General features: G+C 41.2%; 1 protein-coding gene across 4 annotated transcripts; it reads right to left on the reverse strand.

Annotated features, from left to right (window-relative positions):
- Positions 1-4,145: 4,145 nt before the first annotated feature.
- On the reverse strand, positions 4,146-13,929 carry LOC139418436 (RPA-related protein RADX-like). Of its 4 annotated transcripts, none has more exons than XM_071167852.1 (15): positions 12,800-13,929; positions 12,572-12,714; positions 12,223-12,415; positions 11,956-12,064; positions 11,716-11,816; positions 11,492-11,611; positions 11,283-11,378; positions 10,313-10,480; positions 8,579-8,721; positions 8,241-8,386; positions 7,945-7,992; positions 7,721-7,833; positions 7,224-7,505; positions 5,331-5,513; positions 4,146-4,476 (listed from the first exon to the last, which is right to left on the reverse strand). In XM_071167852.1, the coding sequence occupies exons 1-15, from the start codon at positions 13,410-13,412 to the stop codon at positions 4,340-4,342; spliced, it is 2,595 nt and encodes an 864-aa protein (XP_071023953.1). In that variant the 5' UTR covers positions 13,413-13,929; the 3' UTR covers positions 4,146-4,339. The 4 variants fall into 4 exon arrangements, with proteins under 4 accessions (XP_071023953.1, XP_071023952.1, XP_071023951.1 ...); XM_071167851.1 differs by having other exon boundaries at positions 8,241-8,383; positions 8,579-8,706; positions 12,800-13,920; XM_071167850.1 differs by having other exon boundaries at positions 8,579-8,706; positions 12,800-13,920.
- Between the last annotated feature and the right edge of the window lie 5,769 nt (positions 13,930-19,698).

Here is a 19,698-nt window from a genome sequence, read left to right on the forward strand (position 1 = left end):
AAAAATTATCTAAAATCAAATCAGGTCAAATTGGATTGTTCACATACACATGTTTAGCAACTAATTTTGCAGGTGTAGCGAAATACTTGTTTCTCGCTCCAACAGTAATATCTAACAAGTTCACAACAATACACACAAATCTAAGGAATGGAATTAAGAATATATAAATATGGGTGAGTATAGACTAACAGTAGAATAGAATACAGTATATACAAACGATGAGTAATGCAAAATATGTAAACATTAGTGACTAGTGTTCCATTTATTAAAGTGGATTGAGTCTAATTATATATATACACACACACACACACTGTATATACACACACCAGCAGCCTCTGATGGCAGTTTAACAGTCTGATGGTCTTGAGATTGAAAAACAGCTGTCTCAGCTTTGATGCCCCAATACTGACCTTGTCTTCTGGATGATAGCGGGGTGAACAGGGAGTGGCTTGGGTGGTTGTTGTCCTTGATCTTTTTGGCCTTCCTGGTACATCGTGTGCTGTAGGTGTCCTGGAGGGCAGGTAGTGATGGGTATGCCGAGGAACATGAAGCGTTCCAACTTCTCCACTGCAGTCCTTTCGATGTGGATAGGGGGGTGCTACCTCTGCTGTTTCCTAAAGTCCACAATCATCTCCTTTGTTATGTTGACATTGAGTGAGAGGTTATTTTCCTGGTACCACACTCCCAGAGCCCTCACCACCTCCCTGTAGGCCGTCTCGTCGTTGTTAGTAATCAAGCCCACTACTGTTGTCGTCTGCAAGCTTGATGAAGTTGGAGTTATGCGTGGCCACGCAGTCATGGGTGAACAGGGAGTACAAGAGAGGGCTGAGCATGCACCCTTGTGTTGAGGATCAGCGAAGCGGAGGTGTTGTTTTCAACCTTCACCACCTGGGGGGCGGCCCGTCAGGAAGTCCAGAAACCAGTTGCACAGGGTGGGGTTCAGACCCAGGGCCTCAAGCAAGAGCTTGGATGGTACTATGGTGTTGAATGCTGAGCTGTAGTTAATGAATAGCAATCTTACATGGGTGTTCCTTTTGTCCAGGTGGGAAAGGGCAGTGTTGAGTGCAATAGAGATTGAATCATCTGTGGCTCTGTTGGGGCAGTATGCAAATTAGTGGGTCTAGAGTTTCTGGGATAATGGTGTTGATGTGAGCCATGACTAGCCTTTCAAAGCACTTCATGGCTACAGACGTGAGTGCTACGGGTCGGTAGTCATTTAGGCAGGTTACCTTAGTGTTCTTGTGCACAGGGACGATGGTGGTCTGCTTGAAACATGTTGGTATTAGACAGTCAGGGACAGGTTGAAAACGTCAGTGAAGACACTTGCCGGTTGGTCAGCGCATGCTCAGAGTACACATCCTGGTAATCCGTCTGGCCCTGCAGCTTTGTGAATGGTGACCTGTTCAAAGGTCTTACTCACATCGCTACGTGGAGCATGATCACAGTCATCCAGAACGGCTGGTATTCGCATGCATGTTTCAGTGTTACTTGCCTCGAAGTGAGCATAGAAGTAATTTAGCTCGTCTGGTAGGTTTGTGTCACTGGGCAGTTCGTGGCTGTGCTCCCTTTCGTAGTCTAATAGTTTGCAAGCCCTGCCACATCTGATGAGCAACAGAGCCGGTGTAGTACGATTCAATCTCAGTCCTGTATTGACGCTTTGCCTGTTTGATGGTTTGTCGCAGGGCATAGCAAGATTTCTTATAGGCTTCCAGGTTAGTCCCGCACCTTGAAAGCGGCAGCTCTACCCTTTAGCTCAGTGTGGATGTTGCCTGTAATCCATGGCTTCTGGTTGGGGTATACAGTGGGGCAAAAAAGTATTTAGTCAGCCACCAATTGTGCAAGTTCTCCCACTTAAAAAGACGAGGCCTGTAATTTATCATAGGTACACTTCAACTATGACAGACAAAATGAGAGGAAAAAATCCAGAAAATCACATTGTAGGATTTAATGAATTTATTTGCAAATTATGGTGGAATATAAGTATTTGGTCACCTACAAACAAGCAAGATTTCTGGCTCTCACAGACCTGTAACTTCTTCTTTAAGAGGCTCCTCTGTCCTTCACTCGTTACCTGTATTAATGGCACCTGTTTGAACTTGTTATCAGTATAAAAGACACCTGTCCACAACCTCAAACAGTCACACTCCAAACTCCACTATGGCCAAGACCAAAGAGCTGTCAAAGGACACCAGAAACAAAATTGTAGACCTGCACCAGGCTGGGAAGACTGAATCTGCAATAGGTAAGCAGCTTGGTTTGAAGAAATCAACTGTGGGAGCAATTATTAGGAAATGGAAGACATACAAGACCACTGATAATCTCCCTCGATCTGGGGCTCCACGCAAGATCTCACCCCGTGGGGTCAAAATGATCACAAGAACGGTGAGCAAAAATCCCAGAACCACACAGGGGGACCTAGTGAATGACCTGCAGAGAGCTGGGACCAAAGTAACAAAGCCTACCATAAGTAACACACTATGCCGCCAGGGACTTAAATCCTGCAGTGCCAGACGTGTCCCCCTGCTTAAGCCAGTACATGTCCAGGCTCGTCTGAAGTTTGCTAGCGAGCATTTGGATGATCCAGAAGAAGACTGGGAGAATGTCATGGTCAGATGAAACCAAAATATAACTTTTTGGTAAAAACTCAACTCGTCGTGTTTGCAGGACAAAGAATGCTGAGTTGCATCCAAAGAACACCATACCTACTGTGAAGCATGGGGGTGGAAACATCATGCTTTGGGGCTGTTTTTCTGCAAAGGGACCAGGACGACTGATCCGTATAAAGGAAAGAATGAATGGGGCCATGTATCGTGAGATTTTGAGTGAAAACCTCCTTCCATCAGCAAGGGCATTGAAGATGAAACGTGGCTGGGTCTTTCAGCATGACAATGATCCCAAACACACCGCCCGGGCAACGAAGGAGTGGCTTCGTAAGAAGCATTAAGGTCCTGGAGTGGCCTAGCCAGTCTCCAGATCTCAACCCCATAGAAAATCTTTGGAGGGAGTTGGAAGTCCGTGTTGCCCAGCAACAGCCCCAAAACGACCACTGCTCTAGAGGAGATCTGCATGGAGGAATGGGCCAAAATACCAGCAACAGTGTGTGAAAACCTTGTGAAGACTTACAGAAAAATTGACCTCTGTCATTGCCAACAAAGGGTATATAAAGTATTGAGAAACTTTTGTTATTGACCAAATACTTACTTTCCACCATAATTTGCAAATAAATTCATTAAAAATCCTACAATGTGATTTTTCTGGATTTTTTCCTCTCATTTTGTCTGTCATAGTTGAAGTGTACCTATGATGAAAATTACAGGCCTCATATTTTTATGTGGGAGAACTTGCACAATTGGTGGCTGACTAAATACTTTTGCCCCACTGTATATGTACGGTCACTGTGGGGACGACATCATCGATAGTGGAGTCAAGCCCTGTCTTCCTGATCATCGTCTGCCTGGGGCGTTGTACTGTAAGCAGTAAACTGACACCTGCCTTCTATGTAACCTAAACCAAGTATACATCAGTAGTCTCTCTCTTATCTTAGTGGACCTTGCTCACTAGCTTTGCATTTGTTTAGTCCAAGTTTACCTGTGAATGCAAGCCTGGAAAAAGAATACAACATATTGTTGATTTGACACATGATTTTGTTTGTGATATTGCAGTGTTGTAATCCAACACATCTTGATCTGTCTTCATTAGTTTCAGCCAGTGTGCTATTGAAAGTGTGTAAGAGGAAATGTTCTAGCAGGATTTAAAATTAGCTGTGTCAACAAACACATGAAACGTCAACACTACTGCTGCCATAACAGTGCACAAGACAAGACATCACACTGTAGGCTTGAAACACCAAAGTTCAAGCAAAATAATTTAGGAAATTCCTTCGTTTACAGCATCACAAGTTGGAAAGTTCAGCCTAATGTGAAACCAGTTTAGTAACCACACTATAGCTCAAATGTTTAAACTATATCCTGTTTGAGGATGTTTAACAGAACTAAACTATTTTACCTTCTGCATAGTTCCATGTACTTTTTTTCCCAGAGCCCATGTAGCTTGTCTTTATGCTATGGCATAAATAAACATTAAGCATGTGAATGTGGAAGACGATTTGACAAATATTGAAGTAAAAAAAAGTTTATGAATCCTCATTTAAAATGTGATTATTTTATTTGTTGTTGAAATTGTGTTTTTTTTTTCCCAAAATACTCAAACCCCCATTTAAAAAAATATCTACAAAAATATTTCCAGTATTTAACAATAAAATGTGTCTGGCTAATCATGTTAAAAGGACACATTCATTTCAGATTTGTCAGACAAGACAACACATACTGTGGTCCAATATCTATACCAAAGCAATATCAGTCATTCTATACACCTTGGTGATGATAACCTCCACGTTCTCTCCTCCCAGATGACAGAGGTCAAGGATACACACAAGATGGGTGTCTTTCAGCTCCTCAGCAGTTGCTAAAATCTCCTCTGAAAGATTTTTAAAGAAAAACCAGCATACACAAATTAACTTCGGAATATTTAAAATTGTTGGAAACATTATGTATGCAAACCTCCTATAAAGTGTCTACATTCTACACTGAGTATACAAACCATTAACTCCTTAACTGACCAGGTGAAAGTTATTGACGTCACTTGTTAAATCCACTTCAAATTAGTGTAGATGAAGGGGAGGAGACAAGTTTAAAGGATTTAAGCCTTGACAATTGAGACATGGATTGTGTATGTGTGCCATTCAGAGGGTGAATGGGCAAGACAAAATATTTAAGTGCCTTTGAACGGGGTATGGTAGTAGCCGTCGAACTGCTGTTTGGTTTTTCATGCAACAGTTTCCTGTGTGTATCAAGAATGGGCCACCACCCAAAGGACATCCAGCCAACTTGACACAACTGTGGGAACCATTGGAGACAACATGGACCAGCAACTCAATACTAGGAAGAAGTTCCTAATGTTTGAGTATACTCAGTATGTAATTAATAAATGCCTAATATTATAAATTGACAATCTACCATATCAATTGTTTGATTTGACCCTGTACCATGTAATCAATAATCAGTCTAGCCTAAAATGGACAGCGCATTTGCTTTTTGCCATTACTGCTTTCTTAAGTGGACTCAAGTTTTAGAGTTGAAAGCCCCATTTGGAGGTCAACATTAGGAAATATATTGTAAATATGCATGTGAGCAGGTCAAGAACCACAAATAGCACTCTCCTTAAATAGCCTGGAGTTTTACCTTAGCTAAACACACTGCCCCATGACTTGCTCTCAGGGGTGTGTTTAACCTTCACCCTCCCCTCCTGTCCCACTCTACCTGGTGTGTTACCTGGTTCAGGGAGAGCAACCTCACTCTGGCTCAGGGGGTCTGCGAGAGGGCAGATGAAGCCTGCAGACAGGCAGGACAGAAGTGTGTTGTCATGGGGGTCTTGCGTTAGACCTACGGACCTGGGGTCCCCAGATGACATCACGGGAACAAAGGCAGCATCGATGGCCATCTGCTGGTTTATACCTGCCAGAGAGAGAGACATGTTAGAGTGTGTCCCATCGCTGCAACTCCCGTACGGACTCGGGAAAGGCGAAGGTCGAGAGCCGTGCGTCCTCCGAAACACGGCCAAGCCGCATTGCTTCTTGACGCACTGCTCGCTTAACCCGGAAGCCAGCCACACCAATGTGTCAGAGGAAACACCGTATAACTGGCGACAGCAGTCAGCTTGCAGGCACCCGGCCCACAAGGAGTCGCTAGAGGGCGATGGGACAAGGAAATCCCAGCCAGCCAAACCCTCTCCTAACCTAGACAACGTTGGGCCAATTGTGCGCCACCTCATGGGTCTCCCGGTCACGGCCGGCTGTAACACAGCCTGGGATCGAACCCAGGCTGTAGAGACGCCTCAAGCACTGCGATGCAGTGCCTTAAACTGCTGCGCCCTGAAATTATAGAAGTTAAATTAAATAAAACCACTAAGGATGTATACATTTTTTATTTTTTATTTTTTTAAATCAGGGGTGAAAGTGGATTGAATTTTTTACCGGTACAGGACCTCGCATGTGCACAAATATTTTTGATGAGTCTAATAGTAAAGACATGTCACCTGTTACCTTTTAACAGTGGTGGAAAAAGTACCCAATTGTCATACTTGAGTAAAGATACCTTAATAGAAAGTGACTCAAGTCACCCAGTAAAATACTTCTTGAGTAAAAGGTCTAGAAGTATTTGGTTTTAAATATACTTAAGATTCAAAAGTAAATGTATTGGATAAAATATACTTAAGTATCAAAAGTCAAAGTACAAATAATTTCAAATTCCTTATTAAGTAAACCAGATGGAGCCATATTATTGCTTTTTTAATTTACGGATAACCAGGGTCACAGCTCAACACTCAGACATAACTTACAAATGAAGCATGTGTGTTTAGTGAGTCCGCCAGATCAGAGGCAGTAGGGATGTTGTCTTTAAGTGTATGACTTGGACCCTTTCATGTCCTACTAAGCATTAAATATGTAACGAGTACTTTTGGGTGTCAGGGAAAATGCATGGAGTAAAAAGTTAATTGTTTTAGTTAGGAATGTAGTAAAGTAAAAGTTGTAAAACAATAGTAAAGTACAGATACAGCAAAAAACGTAAGTACTTTTACATCACTGCCTTTTAATGGGCCATGAACACAACCAGGCATGATGTTTTTATCTGATTGTCAAACAAATCACATCTGCATACATTGGTCCACTAAAATAATTCCAGCATCAAACTGTACTGTGCACCTGACATTTGATGAATGGAAAGAGATATCTATTAAAACACCCCAAAAATGACGACATTCTGCAATTGTCATTGGGGACACTTGCAGCCTGAATTGATTGTGTCCACTCACTGGTGTCCGCTTGCATCACATTCCCGGCAAATCATCTCTGCCTTGCAAAAATGTTGTTTACCTCAAACTACACCGCATTTTGGAGTTATACCACCAGGTTAAGGCCATTCACTCATTTCTCATGAGGCTGACCGGCACCAACAATAAATTATGGTACAATAGCCTAAAGTTTTCATCTTTGATTTAATTATTGTGATAGGCTCATGTTTTACCAGTACGCCGTACCGGCACTATTTATTTTGCCAGTACTCTGCACCGGACTGGCTTACCTTCACCCCTGAGAACAATAAAACAGATTAACTCCAATCAAATGAAAAATTACAAACAAATGATTTACATGAGCTCTACATTACCTAATATTGTGATTTTATAGTATCCTTTGCAGGTTACTGGTGAGAGGGTGTCTGTGGTTTGCTCTGGAGTCCACCGAGCAGCATGTAGGTTACTTTGCTGCAGCAGAAGGGTCTTGTCGTCAAATCTGAATCTCTGAGAAAGGCTCTCTGAGTACACACCACCAGGATGTAAATATTCTAACACTTCTTGTCTCTGCTTTGGCCACGAGCTGCTTTCCCACGATGTCCTATCACAGTCTGCAACTGCTCTCTCTCCAGTAGCACCTTCACTCTGTGGAATATCTTAGAAACAAAATATAGGCCTATCAATGTCACTAGCCTTGTAACATCCCACATGAATGATGCGATGGCAAGTAGTTTCCATGGTTTCCAACAGCATAGTTAATCTCTGGCTAGCCCCCACACTTCACTAGCCATGCATAACCCATAGAGAGGAATACAAGTTAGGCCACATAGATAAGTGGTGAGATTATGTTAATGTGGCAAAACCCTCATACCTGGTGGACCTAGTTGTTCACTGGCTCTAGTTTGGTCAGTTCTTTTTTCTAGTGAACTAACTTCCTCTGTTTCAGAATCACGCTCCTCTTCTGTTAAGCCATGGCCAGCCTCTCTGTGAACAGACAAAGCTCTCACTATAACCTGAGCTACTGGGTGGGTCCCTGATAGGCATAGAGAAATTATTACAGTGACCTGGGATGGTTGACGATAGTTGATTCATTACCTTTTCTCTTGCATCCTGGCACGAGTAATGTAGCATCGCTTCATCACTCTAAAAGACAAAAAATTCTAAAACATTCAAGTAAGAGAATATGCTAATCTAATTTCCAATGCCATAGTAAAGGAGAGTTATAAATACAATTTTGAATGTCTAATAGCCTACCCTTGTTTTAGGGTAGCCATACTAAACAAGTGGACCGTGGTCCAGACTCGGACCCAGAACGGAGTCAACAGACCACAGGTCCCGATGAGATAATAATTTAATCTGCAATAGTCTCTCTGCTCCACTTGATTACTCACCTCTTGGCTTGTTTTCTTTTCCGTCTGCTGGGTGAGCTCTGCACACTAGATGGCGCTGTTTCCCTGTTTATCAGCGTCTGAGTCACTTCTACCGTCCTCTGATCACTGGGTGGGTCAGATTCAGCCACAACAGACTGAACCATCTGCTGGAGAGAACCAGGCATTACATTATAAACTTGCTAATGACAATACCTATAAAGTTATGTACAGGCAACTGGTGTTTTTTTGTCTTGCAATTCATCCTGCTAATTTTTCTTGTAAAAAAACAACACATTTACTTTAGAAAAAGACTAAGTGTGTTGATCACATGAAGTCTGTTATATATCTATGAAGCCTACCTGGTCTGACAGAGTCTCCTCTGGCAATGTCACATAGTACACAGCCATGATATGTCCTTGGATTGCCAGACGCTTGTGCTCACGATAATGCAGACCCTCCATCTCACTCTTCAAGTCATTTGCAGCAACTAGAGGAACTTGAGCTGAGAAATACAGTGCATTCGGAAAGTACCCCTTCACTTTTTTCACATTTTGTTATGTTACAGCCCTGTTCTAAAAATGATTAAATAAGAACATTTCCTCAATCTACGCACAATACCCCATAATAAAAAAGCAAAAAACAAGTTTTAGCAAATGTATTACAAATAAAAAACAAACACCTTATTAACAGAAGTATTAAGACCCTTTGCTATGAGACTATAAATTGAGCTCAGGTGCATCGTTTCCATTGATCATCCTTGATGTTTCTACAACTTGATTGGAGTCCACCTCTGGTAAATTCAATTGATTGGACATGATTTGGAAAGGTACACACCCGTCTATATAAAAAGGTCCCACAGTTGACAGTGCATGTCAGGGCAAAAACCAAGCCATGAGGTCGAAGGAATTTTCCATATAGCTTCAAGACAGGATTATGTTGAGGCACAGATCTGGGGAATGGTACCAACATAAATTCTCAGCATTGAAGGTCTCCAACAACACAGTGGCCTCCATTATTAAATGGAAGAAGTTTGGAACCACTAAGACTCTTCCTAGGAGCTGGATGCCCAGCCAAACTGATCAATCGGGGGAGAAGGGCCTTGGTCAGGGAAGTAACAAAGAACTCGATGGTCACTAACAGAGCTCCAGAGTTCCTGGAGATGGGGGAACATTCCAGAAGGACAACCATCTCTACAGCACTCCACCAATCAGGCCTTCATGGTAGACTGGCCAAACAGAAGCCACTCCTCAGTAAAAAGGCACATGACAGCCATCTTGGAGTTTGCCAAAAAGCACCTAAAGGACTCTGACCATGAGAAACAAGAATCTCTGTTCTGATGAAACCAAGATTGAACTCTTTGGCCTGAATGCCAAGCATCACATCTGGAGGAAACCTGGCACCATCCTTACAGTGAAGCATGGTGGTGGCAGCATCATGCTGTGGGGATGTTTTTCAGCAGCAGGGACTTGGAGACTTGTCAGGATCGAGGGAAAGATGAACGGAGCAAAGAATAGAGAGATCCTTGATGAAAACCTGCACCAGATCACTCAGAACCACAGACTGGAGCGAAAGTTCACCTTCCAACAAGACAACGACCCTAAGCACACAGCCAAGACAACGCAGGAGTGGTTTTGGGAAAAGTCAAATGTCCTTGAGTGGCCCAGCTAGAGCCCGGACCCGATCAAACATCTCTGGAGAGACCTGAAAAAAGCTGTAAAGCAACGCTCCCCATCCAACCTGACAGAACTTGAGAGGATCTGCAGAGAAGAATGGGAGAAGACATGCCAAGCTTGTAGCGGCATGCAATCGGTGCAATCGGTGCCAAAGGTGCTTCAACAAAGTACTGAGTAAAGGGTCTGTATACTTATGTAAATATATTTCAGATGTTTAATACATTTGCAAAAAAATCCATTTTAGAGTCTAACGTAACAAAAATGTCAAAATTCATGAGGCTGAACACTTTCCAAATGCACTATAATTATGAAAACAATTTAAATGGTGATGTCTGCTGTAGTTAAACAAGCATACAAAACAGTGGTGCATATTACAGACGGATGTAGATCTTTCCTTCTTGAAAAAGGTTCACCTTTTACCTGAGCCATCTGCCACAGACTGTGTGAAGATAATAGGGGCGTGAGGGTAGCAGTAATGGCCACCAACAGCAGTCTTCTTCAGCATGACACTGTCCTTCAGAGTCTTGGTCCATTGGATGAAGCTCTTCACCCTGGGGTCTGACACGTAGGGCTGGCCCTTGTGATACCCTAATGGAAAACTACATCTGATCAAGTATAACAACTACATACTAGATCTTAACATAAAGTTGCAGTGCGTTTCCCCATATATTCCTTTTTAAATAGAGCAGTTTTACTGTTGATCTTTTCTGTTTCACAATGTTTTGCATTTGTTTGATAAGCAGTTGTATGAAAATGGGGTACTTTTTCCACTTGAGTAAAAGATACCCCGTAAAAGAAAATGACTCAAGCAAAAGTCACCCAGTAAAATACTACTTAAGTAAAAGTCTAAAAGTATTTGGTTTTAAATATACTTAAATATCAAAAGAAAGTATAAATCATTTAAAATGTATTATTAAGCAAACCAGACTCTATATATATATTTTTTAATTTACGGATAGCCAAGGTCACAGTTCAACACTCAGACATAATTTATAAACTAAGCATTTGTGTTTAGTGAGTCATTAGGGATGACCAGGGATGTACTCTTGATAAGTGTGTGAATTAGACAATTCCCCTGTCCTGCTAAGCATTCAAAACGTTACAAGTACTTTTGGGTGTCATGTAGTACTTAAGTTAAAAAACGTAAGTACTTTACACCACTGTATATAAGGGACAATTCTTGTGTGTTTATTATATATTGTATTACCTTGTCTGCTATTTTATTAGTATGTTTTACTTTTATTTATCTACATGTCTTCCTCAACAGTACAGAATACATGTAGATGAATAAAAGTAAGCATTTCACTGTACTGTCGTCACATCCATTGTATTTTGTGCGTGAAACTTTAATTTGATCTTTTGTTTCTTTGCAAATGACTGCAGCACTTACCTGTAGTGAATATCTGTGTCTCACAGCTGCTGGTGAGGTAAGGCAGTGAGTCTTGCTCTTGACACTTCCTCATCTGAGTGCAGACCAGGTATGTCACTGCATTGGGAAGAGGGGAGGGTGCAGAGCAGGGAGAAAAGAAGTACAATTAAGAGAATTCTGTTGCAGTTTATCTATGCAATTGTTGGTATTATACTAACTGTCATATTTACTTGGGTATAGCCCATTGAATATTTCTGGTTGTGAAGAAGCAAAAATCTCCAAAATGAAAGGAATATTGGATGTTCCATCCACTGCATGGACCCAGCGGTAAGTCCAGTATTTTTCTGGGCCTGCAAAAAAATGAATAAATTATGGGCATGTGTGTTACACTTTCACATGGAATTACCTAAGTGAGAAATAAGTGAGTTGTGCAAGTGTAATGAGCAACTCTTACCTGTGTTCCCCTTACTCTTTATTCTCTCCACCCGACTCACAAAAGTTACCAAGCCAATGACATCACATGCAGAATTGCTGGCCATGCTGTCCAGTTCTGATCTAGAAGAAAAACATTTATAAGTAGTTCAGGCAGATGATAAAGACTGCTTAGTAATCTTGGAAATGTTACCCAGGGAAAGGCCTTTGTTTTTTTTACATCAAATCTAATTTCAACTGCATAATGTGGTTGTGAATTTACCTAATGGCGAACTGGTAGGAAACCTCAGGCAAGCCCCATTGAGGTGGCACACTCTTGGCTGGAACCACAGTAAGAACTGCAGTGGGATTCCGTGGATTCAGACAAATTTCTGCAAGGCAGGCAAAGTCAAAATTCATACTAAAATTAACAGTTTCACAAAAAATCAGACAGAATGTTCTCTCAAAATGACTACTCAGGAGTGCTGCCTGGCAACATACTGGTAATGTTGATTTACTAAGTTGTGAATGACTTGGTTCAGTTCTGTACCTACTGAGTGAAAGCTCTTCATTCTGTGGTTGTCTATGTGAGGTCGTGACCTGTTCTGATAGCTCTGCTTGAGGGTGTAGTTTTGGAGATAGAGCACAGTTCCAACATTCAGTCTCTGGTACCATTCTGGGCACAGCTCATTCCACAGGACAAGGGACATGGTGCCACTCTGGTCTGCAACCTCAAAGTAGGCCTGGAGAATAGAGAAACTAAATCCTGATGAAACGTCATTCAGAATACTGACAACATTCGAAGAGACATTAATTATAGTGTCAGGGTTCAGTAGAGAAGAGACGGTGTATTGGTCAATGGTATGGCACAGATACTTGATTATATGTTTATGCCTCACCTGGTACGGGTAATAAATATTGAGGTCAGGTTTTCCATAATACCGAAGTCTGGATTTATGAATCACCCTCACTATCAGGGGGAGAGGTCGAAACATGCATCCGAGTGACGACTCTAGATCACACAGGAGGGTCATCTTTGATACTGTTGAAGACAAAATATCTTACCACGAGTTCTATTGGAGATTGTGGTTTCTCACAAAAGTCAGCAACTTAAATTCACATCTTACCATCCAGCACCACCTCTGATGGAGGGACATCTGGAACCCATAGTCTGCCTTCAGGATCCTCGTTATTCCAAAGAGACAGGTAATGTTTGCGGCCCACCTGCAGAGGTGAATCACTTTGCAATGCCACAATGTTCCCAAAGCCATCCTTTGAAATCATGGGGAGGGAATCCAAGTCCTTAATCTTGCGCAACACATTAGACTCCTTTGAACCATGTTCAATCTTCTCGATGCAAACACAACCCTGACCCAATCTTCTCTCATTGAAAACAAAGGAGCACTGGGTGATGTTGATATCAATTCCACTACGAATAATGTTTTTGTGGATCAGATGATTTAAACTACAGTCAAGAATGCACTTGGCCTGCCAGACTCCGTCAGTCACTATCATGTCATAGCTGTAGCTGTCAGGAGGATGTTGTTGTCCAACATTTTGTTGTTCTGTCAAATATCTCTGAAGTTCAATGACAGCTACAGCATCAGTTTTATCAATTTTAAGTGTACGTGTTTTTGCAGTAAAGAACTGTTCCAAAGTAGAATGTAAGAAAGAATTCTGATTATTTTCAGTCAATGGATCGGAACAAGCCGATATGTTCTGAACTTCTTCGGGCATCATTAATGCGCAACAGGCCCTGCACTGGGGGAAATGGGTTTGTTTACAACTACCTACCTTGAATGTATGCCTTGGCTAACGATGTAGTTAGCTAGCTAACTTTAGCTCTGTAAACAAAGATTGTTAACAGCCGTTTGCTGACTAGCTGACCACGCAAACAAGCGTTGACCATTAACCTAGTGCTAGCTGTATCGGTCTTGCCACATCCAACAATATAGCTAGCTTTTTCCTTGCAAAAAAAAACGCCAGTAGCTAACTTTAGATATTTAGCTAACTAACGCGTTAGCATGCTAATGACGTTACCGATTAACAAGAATGAACAGTCTCCGTTTTATGACTAGCTAGCTCGTTTTGTACTTACAAAAGACGATAAAATCACGATACATTTTTTGGAAACATTGTAGCTAGCTAGTTACAGCATCATAGAGAGTTCCGCTTTTGCTTCGGCGGCAGTGGATTTGAATTTTGGAGGCAGTTATTCTACACACCAACGCGGTGCTGGCATGCCCCACTGACGCACACAGTGCTTTGTATATCACTTATATTATGAAGGAGAAAATCATCTTCAATTGCACATTAACCCATTCATGTCCATAACGTAAATGTATAATTTATTTTGGTACACTTGTTCTCTGAGTTTGATGGACAAATCTGAATACTTTTTATAAATCGGCCAAAGGGTTTGTCTACAATGTGAGTTTTTTATATTGTACAATATTGATAAAAAATAAACTCAAAATTTAACCATTTCAAAGATGTTACTGAGTTACAGTTCATGTAAGGAAATCAGTCAATTTAAGTAAATTAATTTGGCCCTAATCTATAGATTTCACATGATTGGGAATATATGCATCTGCTAGTTAAAGTTAGCCAACTTGAGCAGATATCACAGCTTGCTAACTAGCAAAGCCAACCAACTACATACCAAATATACACAGAGCAAATAATGATTTTATAAGCTAATGTTAGTCTCAACCAAATGACAAGTACATAGCTTGACCTATTGCTCTGATACACAACGTAAGAACCACTAGATACAGGCTAGCCAGAAGGCTCTAATGCTAGCTAGCTAACCAGTCATGTCTGACGTCCTAATTGGGTTTTTTGATTGAATGTTTTGTTTGTGGGAACTGTAGAATTGTTATTTTTTTACCATTTAGCTGTGGAAATAACACAACCAGTCATGATGTTTTTGTCTGATTGTCAATCACTTCAAAAAGGCGCTTCTATAGGTTACCCACAGGCTGTGGCGATTTTAGCATGTAAATCTTGGTGGGGCAAAATAATATATACAGTATGTTTTTTGATGCATGCCAGCAAAGCTACTACACAACACAAGACTAAACAATACATTCATTGCACTATAATGATGACTAACGGTGCCAACAACTGTTAGGGCTTACATAAAGCTGTCCCAACAGCAGAGTCCCAACACCTTACCACTGCTTACCTGGCTATCAGTGGAACCTTGTCTGGCATCGAAACAGTTCATTCAGCCTCATTTACTGCCTTTAAAAAAACAGCTGATTTGGCTGACTTGCTGAAACAAATGTGGTTTCTACTGACAATTGAGATGTACAAACTATGGCATAAGGGGACGATGAGCGTATAAGAGGCAATCCGTAATTTCGATTAAGACATTAATGAGCGAGTTGGACGGATGTAGTCAATATAACTATTTGTTCAGCACTTTTGAAATGTACATCGACATAATTCAGAACAGTATTCTTACAGTATTCTCCTTGTACACCAAGTCATAACCGTATGATAAATTATGGGGGCATAAATGTAGACAATGAAAGCTCTTACAATATTCCATGGTTACATTTCTCTAAAACAGGGTGCAACATGTGCACCACCAAGTCAAAACAGTAGGCAAAATTAAGAGGGGGAAAAAGGATCAAATTATTAGCGTGAGGCACTACTAACAGCTTACTACACAGCATACACTTAATATTACTTTCTTAGCTACAGTATACATATCTCCCTGGCACATATAATTTATGCAGCAGCATACAATACATTTTTGGACTCATCTTGTTGTGCTGTGCTCACTTGAACAGGATGGTGGTGCGGCGGTCCTTCGTGGGCAAAATTTGTCTTCAACGTCTGGCATTCTCTAGATTTCTGGTGCTTTCAGGACAACTGGGAACTCTGAAAAAAAACAAGGCCAAATCATGATGACGTCGGTGCTCTAGAAAGAGGCCCGAGATCCCCACTTGCAATTCAGTTGGATGACCATTCAAAATGTATTTTCTCAGTCAGAGCTCGATTTTTCAAGTTCCCAGTTGTCTTGAAGTTACTAGTTCTGAGTTTCCAGTTGTTTTGAAAGCACCAGAAATCTAGAGAATGCCAGACTTTGAAGACAAATTTTGCCCACGAAGGACCACCGCACTACCACGGCAAGGGTCATGCTGGATTGACAGCATGGCCAATGTTGAATGTTTATCCTTTTAAGCTTGAAAAAGAAACCCTTAAATCCAGACTTGGTACCACACACCCACTCCACTGCATAGCAGGTTAGTGATTGCTTTGCAATGCTTTCAGTTAGCCACTGTTTCCTTCCAAACCACACATTGTTGAATTTGCAATTTCCAACTTGTTGTATCATGTTTATGTCCAATAGCCGATGAGCAACAAAACGTTTTATCTCTAATTCCTCTTCATTTTCTTCTCTTCATATGTATGACAAGGATTAAAAAGCATTTTCCAGTAGATAGCTTGCTAGCTAAGATTTTGAAAGTATGATGTTGACATGATCAGTCCAATCAAAGCTGTAGATATAACGTGATTTTACATAATTTTATCTGTGGCCAATTACCTTGGGCCAAATTTGATGGGCACTTCTATTGTATGGGCACTTTATGGCAGCACCCAATGGTGTTGAATTTTCAACCTCTACCCTTAGATTTGGCGGTAACGTAGTGTCCCCACGAGTGACAGAACACTGAGCCAATCACGGTGCAACTAGAGAACATTATCCAATCACAGCGCAACTAGAGAACATTACCAACCCCTACACTCTGTATTTTCCACGGGCTGCCCCACCACCACAGACTGCCCATCCACCACAGAAAGCACTGAGCTAGACTGAAACACCTGCATTTTGGACCTGCCTTACTCAAGAAAGCTAAAAGAGACCAAGTTTGTATGCAGCTTTATTAACTCAATGATTTTATTTATTGTTTTACATTGTTTGCAAACTGATGTGACAGGTATTAATGTCAAAATAACGTGAAAAACATGCATACCTGTTTTTAGCTAAATGACGGTTTGCCACTGCCCACAGGTCAGCTGTTTGTTCACCCCTGGCAATTGCTAATAACCCATCCGGCTATATGTGATAAAGTGAAAATCTGAGGCCAGCACCCAACTCTAACCATCAATACAGAAAACGCGCTATAGGATACAGTCAAATATTTTTTGAAACAGGGTGTAGGATTATTTTTGCTGCCTGGTTTAGATACAGTGGGGCAAACAAATATTTAGTCAGCTACCAATTGTGCAAGTTCTCCCACATAAAAAGATGAGGCCTGTAATTGTCATCATAGGTACACTTCAACTATGACAGGCAAAATTAGGGAAAAAAATCCAGAAAATCACATTGTAGGATTTTTTATGAATTTATTTGCAAATTGTGGTGGAAAATAAGTATTTGGCCAATAACAAAAGTTTATCTCAATACTTTGTTATATACCCTTTTTTGGCAATGACAGAGGTCAAACGTTTTCTGTAAGTCTTCACAAGGTTTTCACACACTGTTGCTGGTATTTTGGCCCATTCCTCCATGCAGATCTCCTCTAGAGCAGTGATGTTTTGGGGCTGTTGCTGGGCAACACGGACTTTCAACTCCCTCCAAAGATTTTCTATGGGGTTGAGATCTGGAGACTGGCTAGGCCACTCCAGGACCTTGAAATGCTTCTTACGAAGCCACTCCTTCGTTGCCCGGGCGGTGTGTTTGGGATCATTGTCATGCAGAAAGACCCAGCCACGTTTCATCTTCAATGCCCTTGCTGATGGAAGGAGGTTTTCACTCAAAATCTCACGATACATGGCCCCATTCATTCTTTCCTTTACACGGATCAGTCGTCCTGGTCCCTTTGCAGAAAAACAGCCCCAAAGCATGATGTTTCCACCCCCATGCTTCACAGTAGGTATGGTGTTCTTTGGATGCAACTCAGCATTCTTTGTCCTCCAAACACAACGAGTTGAGTTTTTACCAAAAAGTTACATTTTGGTTTCATCTGACCATATGACATTCTCCCAATCTTCTTCTGGATCATCCAAATGCTCTCTAGCAAACTTCAGATGGGCCTGGACATGTACTGGCTTAAGCAGGGGGACACGTCTGGCACTGCAGGATTTGAGTCCCTGGCGGCGTAGTGTGTTACTGATGGTAGGCTTTGTTACTTTGGTCCCAGCTCTCTGCAGGTCATTCACTAGGTCCCCCCGTGTGGTTCTGGGATTTTTGCTCACTGTTCTTGTGATCATTTTGACCACACGGGGTGAGATCTTGCGTGGAGCCCCAGATCGAGGTAGATCATCAGTGGTCTTGTATGTCTTCCATTTCCTAATAATTGCTCCCACAGTTGATTTCTTCAAACCAAGCTGCTTACCTATTGCAGATTCAGTCTTCCCAGCCTGGTGCAGGTCTACAATTTTGTTTCTGGTGTCCTTTGACAGCTCTTTGGTCTTGGCCATAGTGGAGTTTGGAGTGTGACTGTTTGAGGTTGTGGACAGGTGTCTTTTATACTGATAACAAGTTCAAACAGGTGTCATTAATACAGGTAACGAGTGGAGGACAGAGGAGCCTCTTAAAGAATAAGTTACAGGTCTATGAGAGCCAGAAATATTGCTTGTTTGTAGGTGACCAAATACTTATTTTCCACCATAATTTGCAAATAAATTAATTAAAATCCTACAATGTGATTTTCTGGATTTTTTTTCTCGTTTTGTCAGTCATAGTTGAAGTGTACCTATGATGAAAATGACAGGCCTTTCTCGTCTTTTTAAATGGGAGAACTTGCACAATTGGTGGCTGACTAAATACTTTTTTGCCCCACTGTGTCACACCCTGACCATAGTTTGCGTTGTATGTTTCTATGTTTTGTTTGGTCAGGGTGTGATCTGAGTGGGCATTATATGTTTGTATGTCTAGTTTGTCTGTTTCTGTGTTTGGCCTGATATGGTTCTCAATCAGAGGCAGGTGTTAGTCATTGTCTCTGATTGGGAGCCATATTTAGGTAGCCCGTTTTGTCATTGTGGGTGATTGTCTATGTTAGTTGCTTGTGTCAGCACAGTTCTCATTATAGTTTCACGGTCGTTATTCGTTTATTGTCTTGTATAGTTTGTATTCAGTGTTCAGTGCTTTCTTTAATTAAAAAATCATCATGAACACATAACACGCTGCGTTTTGGTCCGCTCCTTACGACGATCGTGACACACTATGTTTCTGCTTATAATTTTCATTTTGGTAGGCTATTTGTTAGTCAACTTGTCTATAATTAAATACATGTAGCTTCTCTTTTGGCATTTTATGAGGCCCTAGAAGATAAATAAACCCATGCTCAGCAGAATAATGTATCCTAATAGATGGATAGAACGAATGCTTCAATCTAGTTGACATCAAGTTTTCTCTCATCTTTCGCAGAGCAAAGATGTTTAGGGACTGGGGAGAAAATACAGTAACAAAAAAGGTCTATATTCTGTGAAAAATGTCCAAATGACATCAGTTTTACTGGTTGTAAGGAAAAGAAAGCTGTGAAAACGAGCCAACTGGTTTCTGATAAGATTTCAGTTCGGCTTCCGATGCATATTTTATGTGGTTGAAATACTATCTATCAGCTGTTATGATGAAGACAGTACCTTTACAGATGGTATCTAACTGAGCATTACAATTCTCTTCTCTCAAGATGCATAAATAAATAAATAATATTTCTCCACTCTCCACCTGTTCCCAAGTCCAAATTTCTCCTTAATTTGGTGTATAATTTTACTTGAAAAAAATGCATAATTCTGCAGGAGTTATTATTAAGGCTATGTGAGAGGTTATAGACCTACAGTCAGTGTCCAAATTTCAGTATTCATGTAACCCATCTAAACAGTAGGCTACAGTTCCCCTGACATGCCATAGGCCTATTTGAAGTCCCTGTCGAATTTGTATAGTGCCTCACAATCATCACACATAATATAGCCTGCTATCATCCTCTTTTACCACTTCAATTATTTTCCAAACATTACTTTTCTGGCCCTCCCTTCTCTTTTCCATCTCTCGTTTCGCAGCTTTTGT

Source organism: Oncorhynchus clarkii, chromosome 10 (assembly GCF_045791955.1).
Source record: "Oncorhynchus clarkii lewisi isolate Uvic-CL-2024 chromosome 10, UVic_Ocla_1.0, whole genome shotgun sequence".
Classification (NCBI taxonomy): Eukaryota; Metazoa; Chordata; class Actinopteri; order Salmoniformes; family Salmonidae; genus Oncorhynchus; species Oncorhynchus clarkii.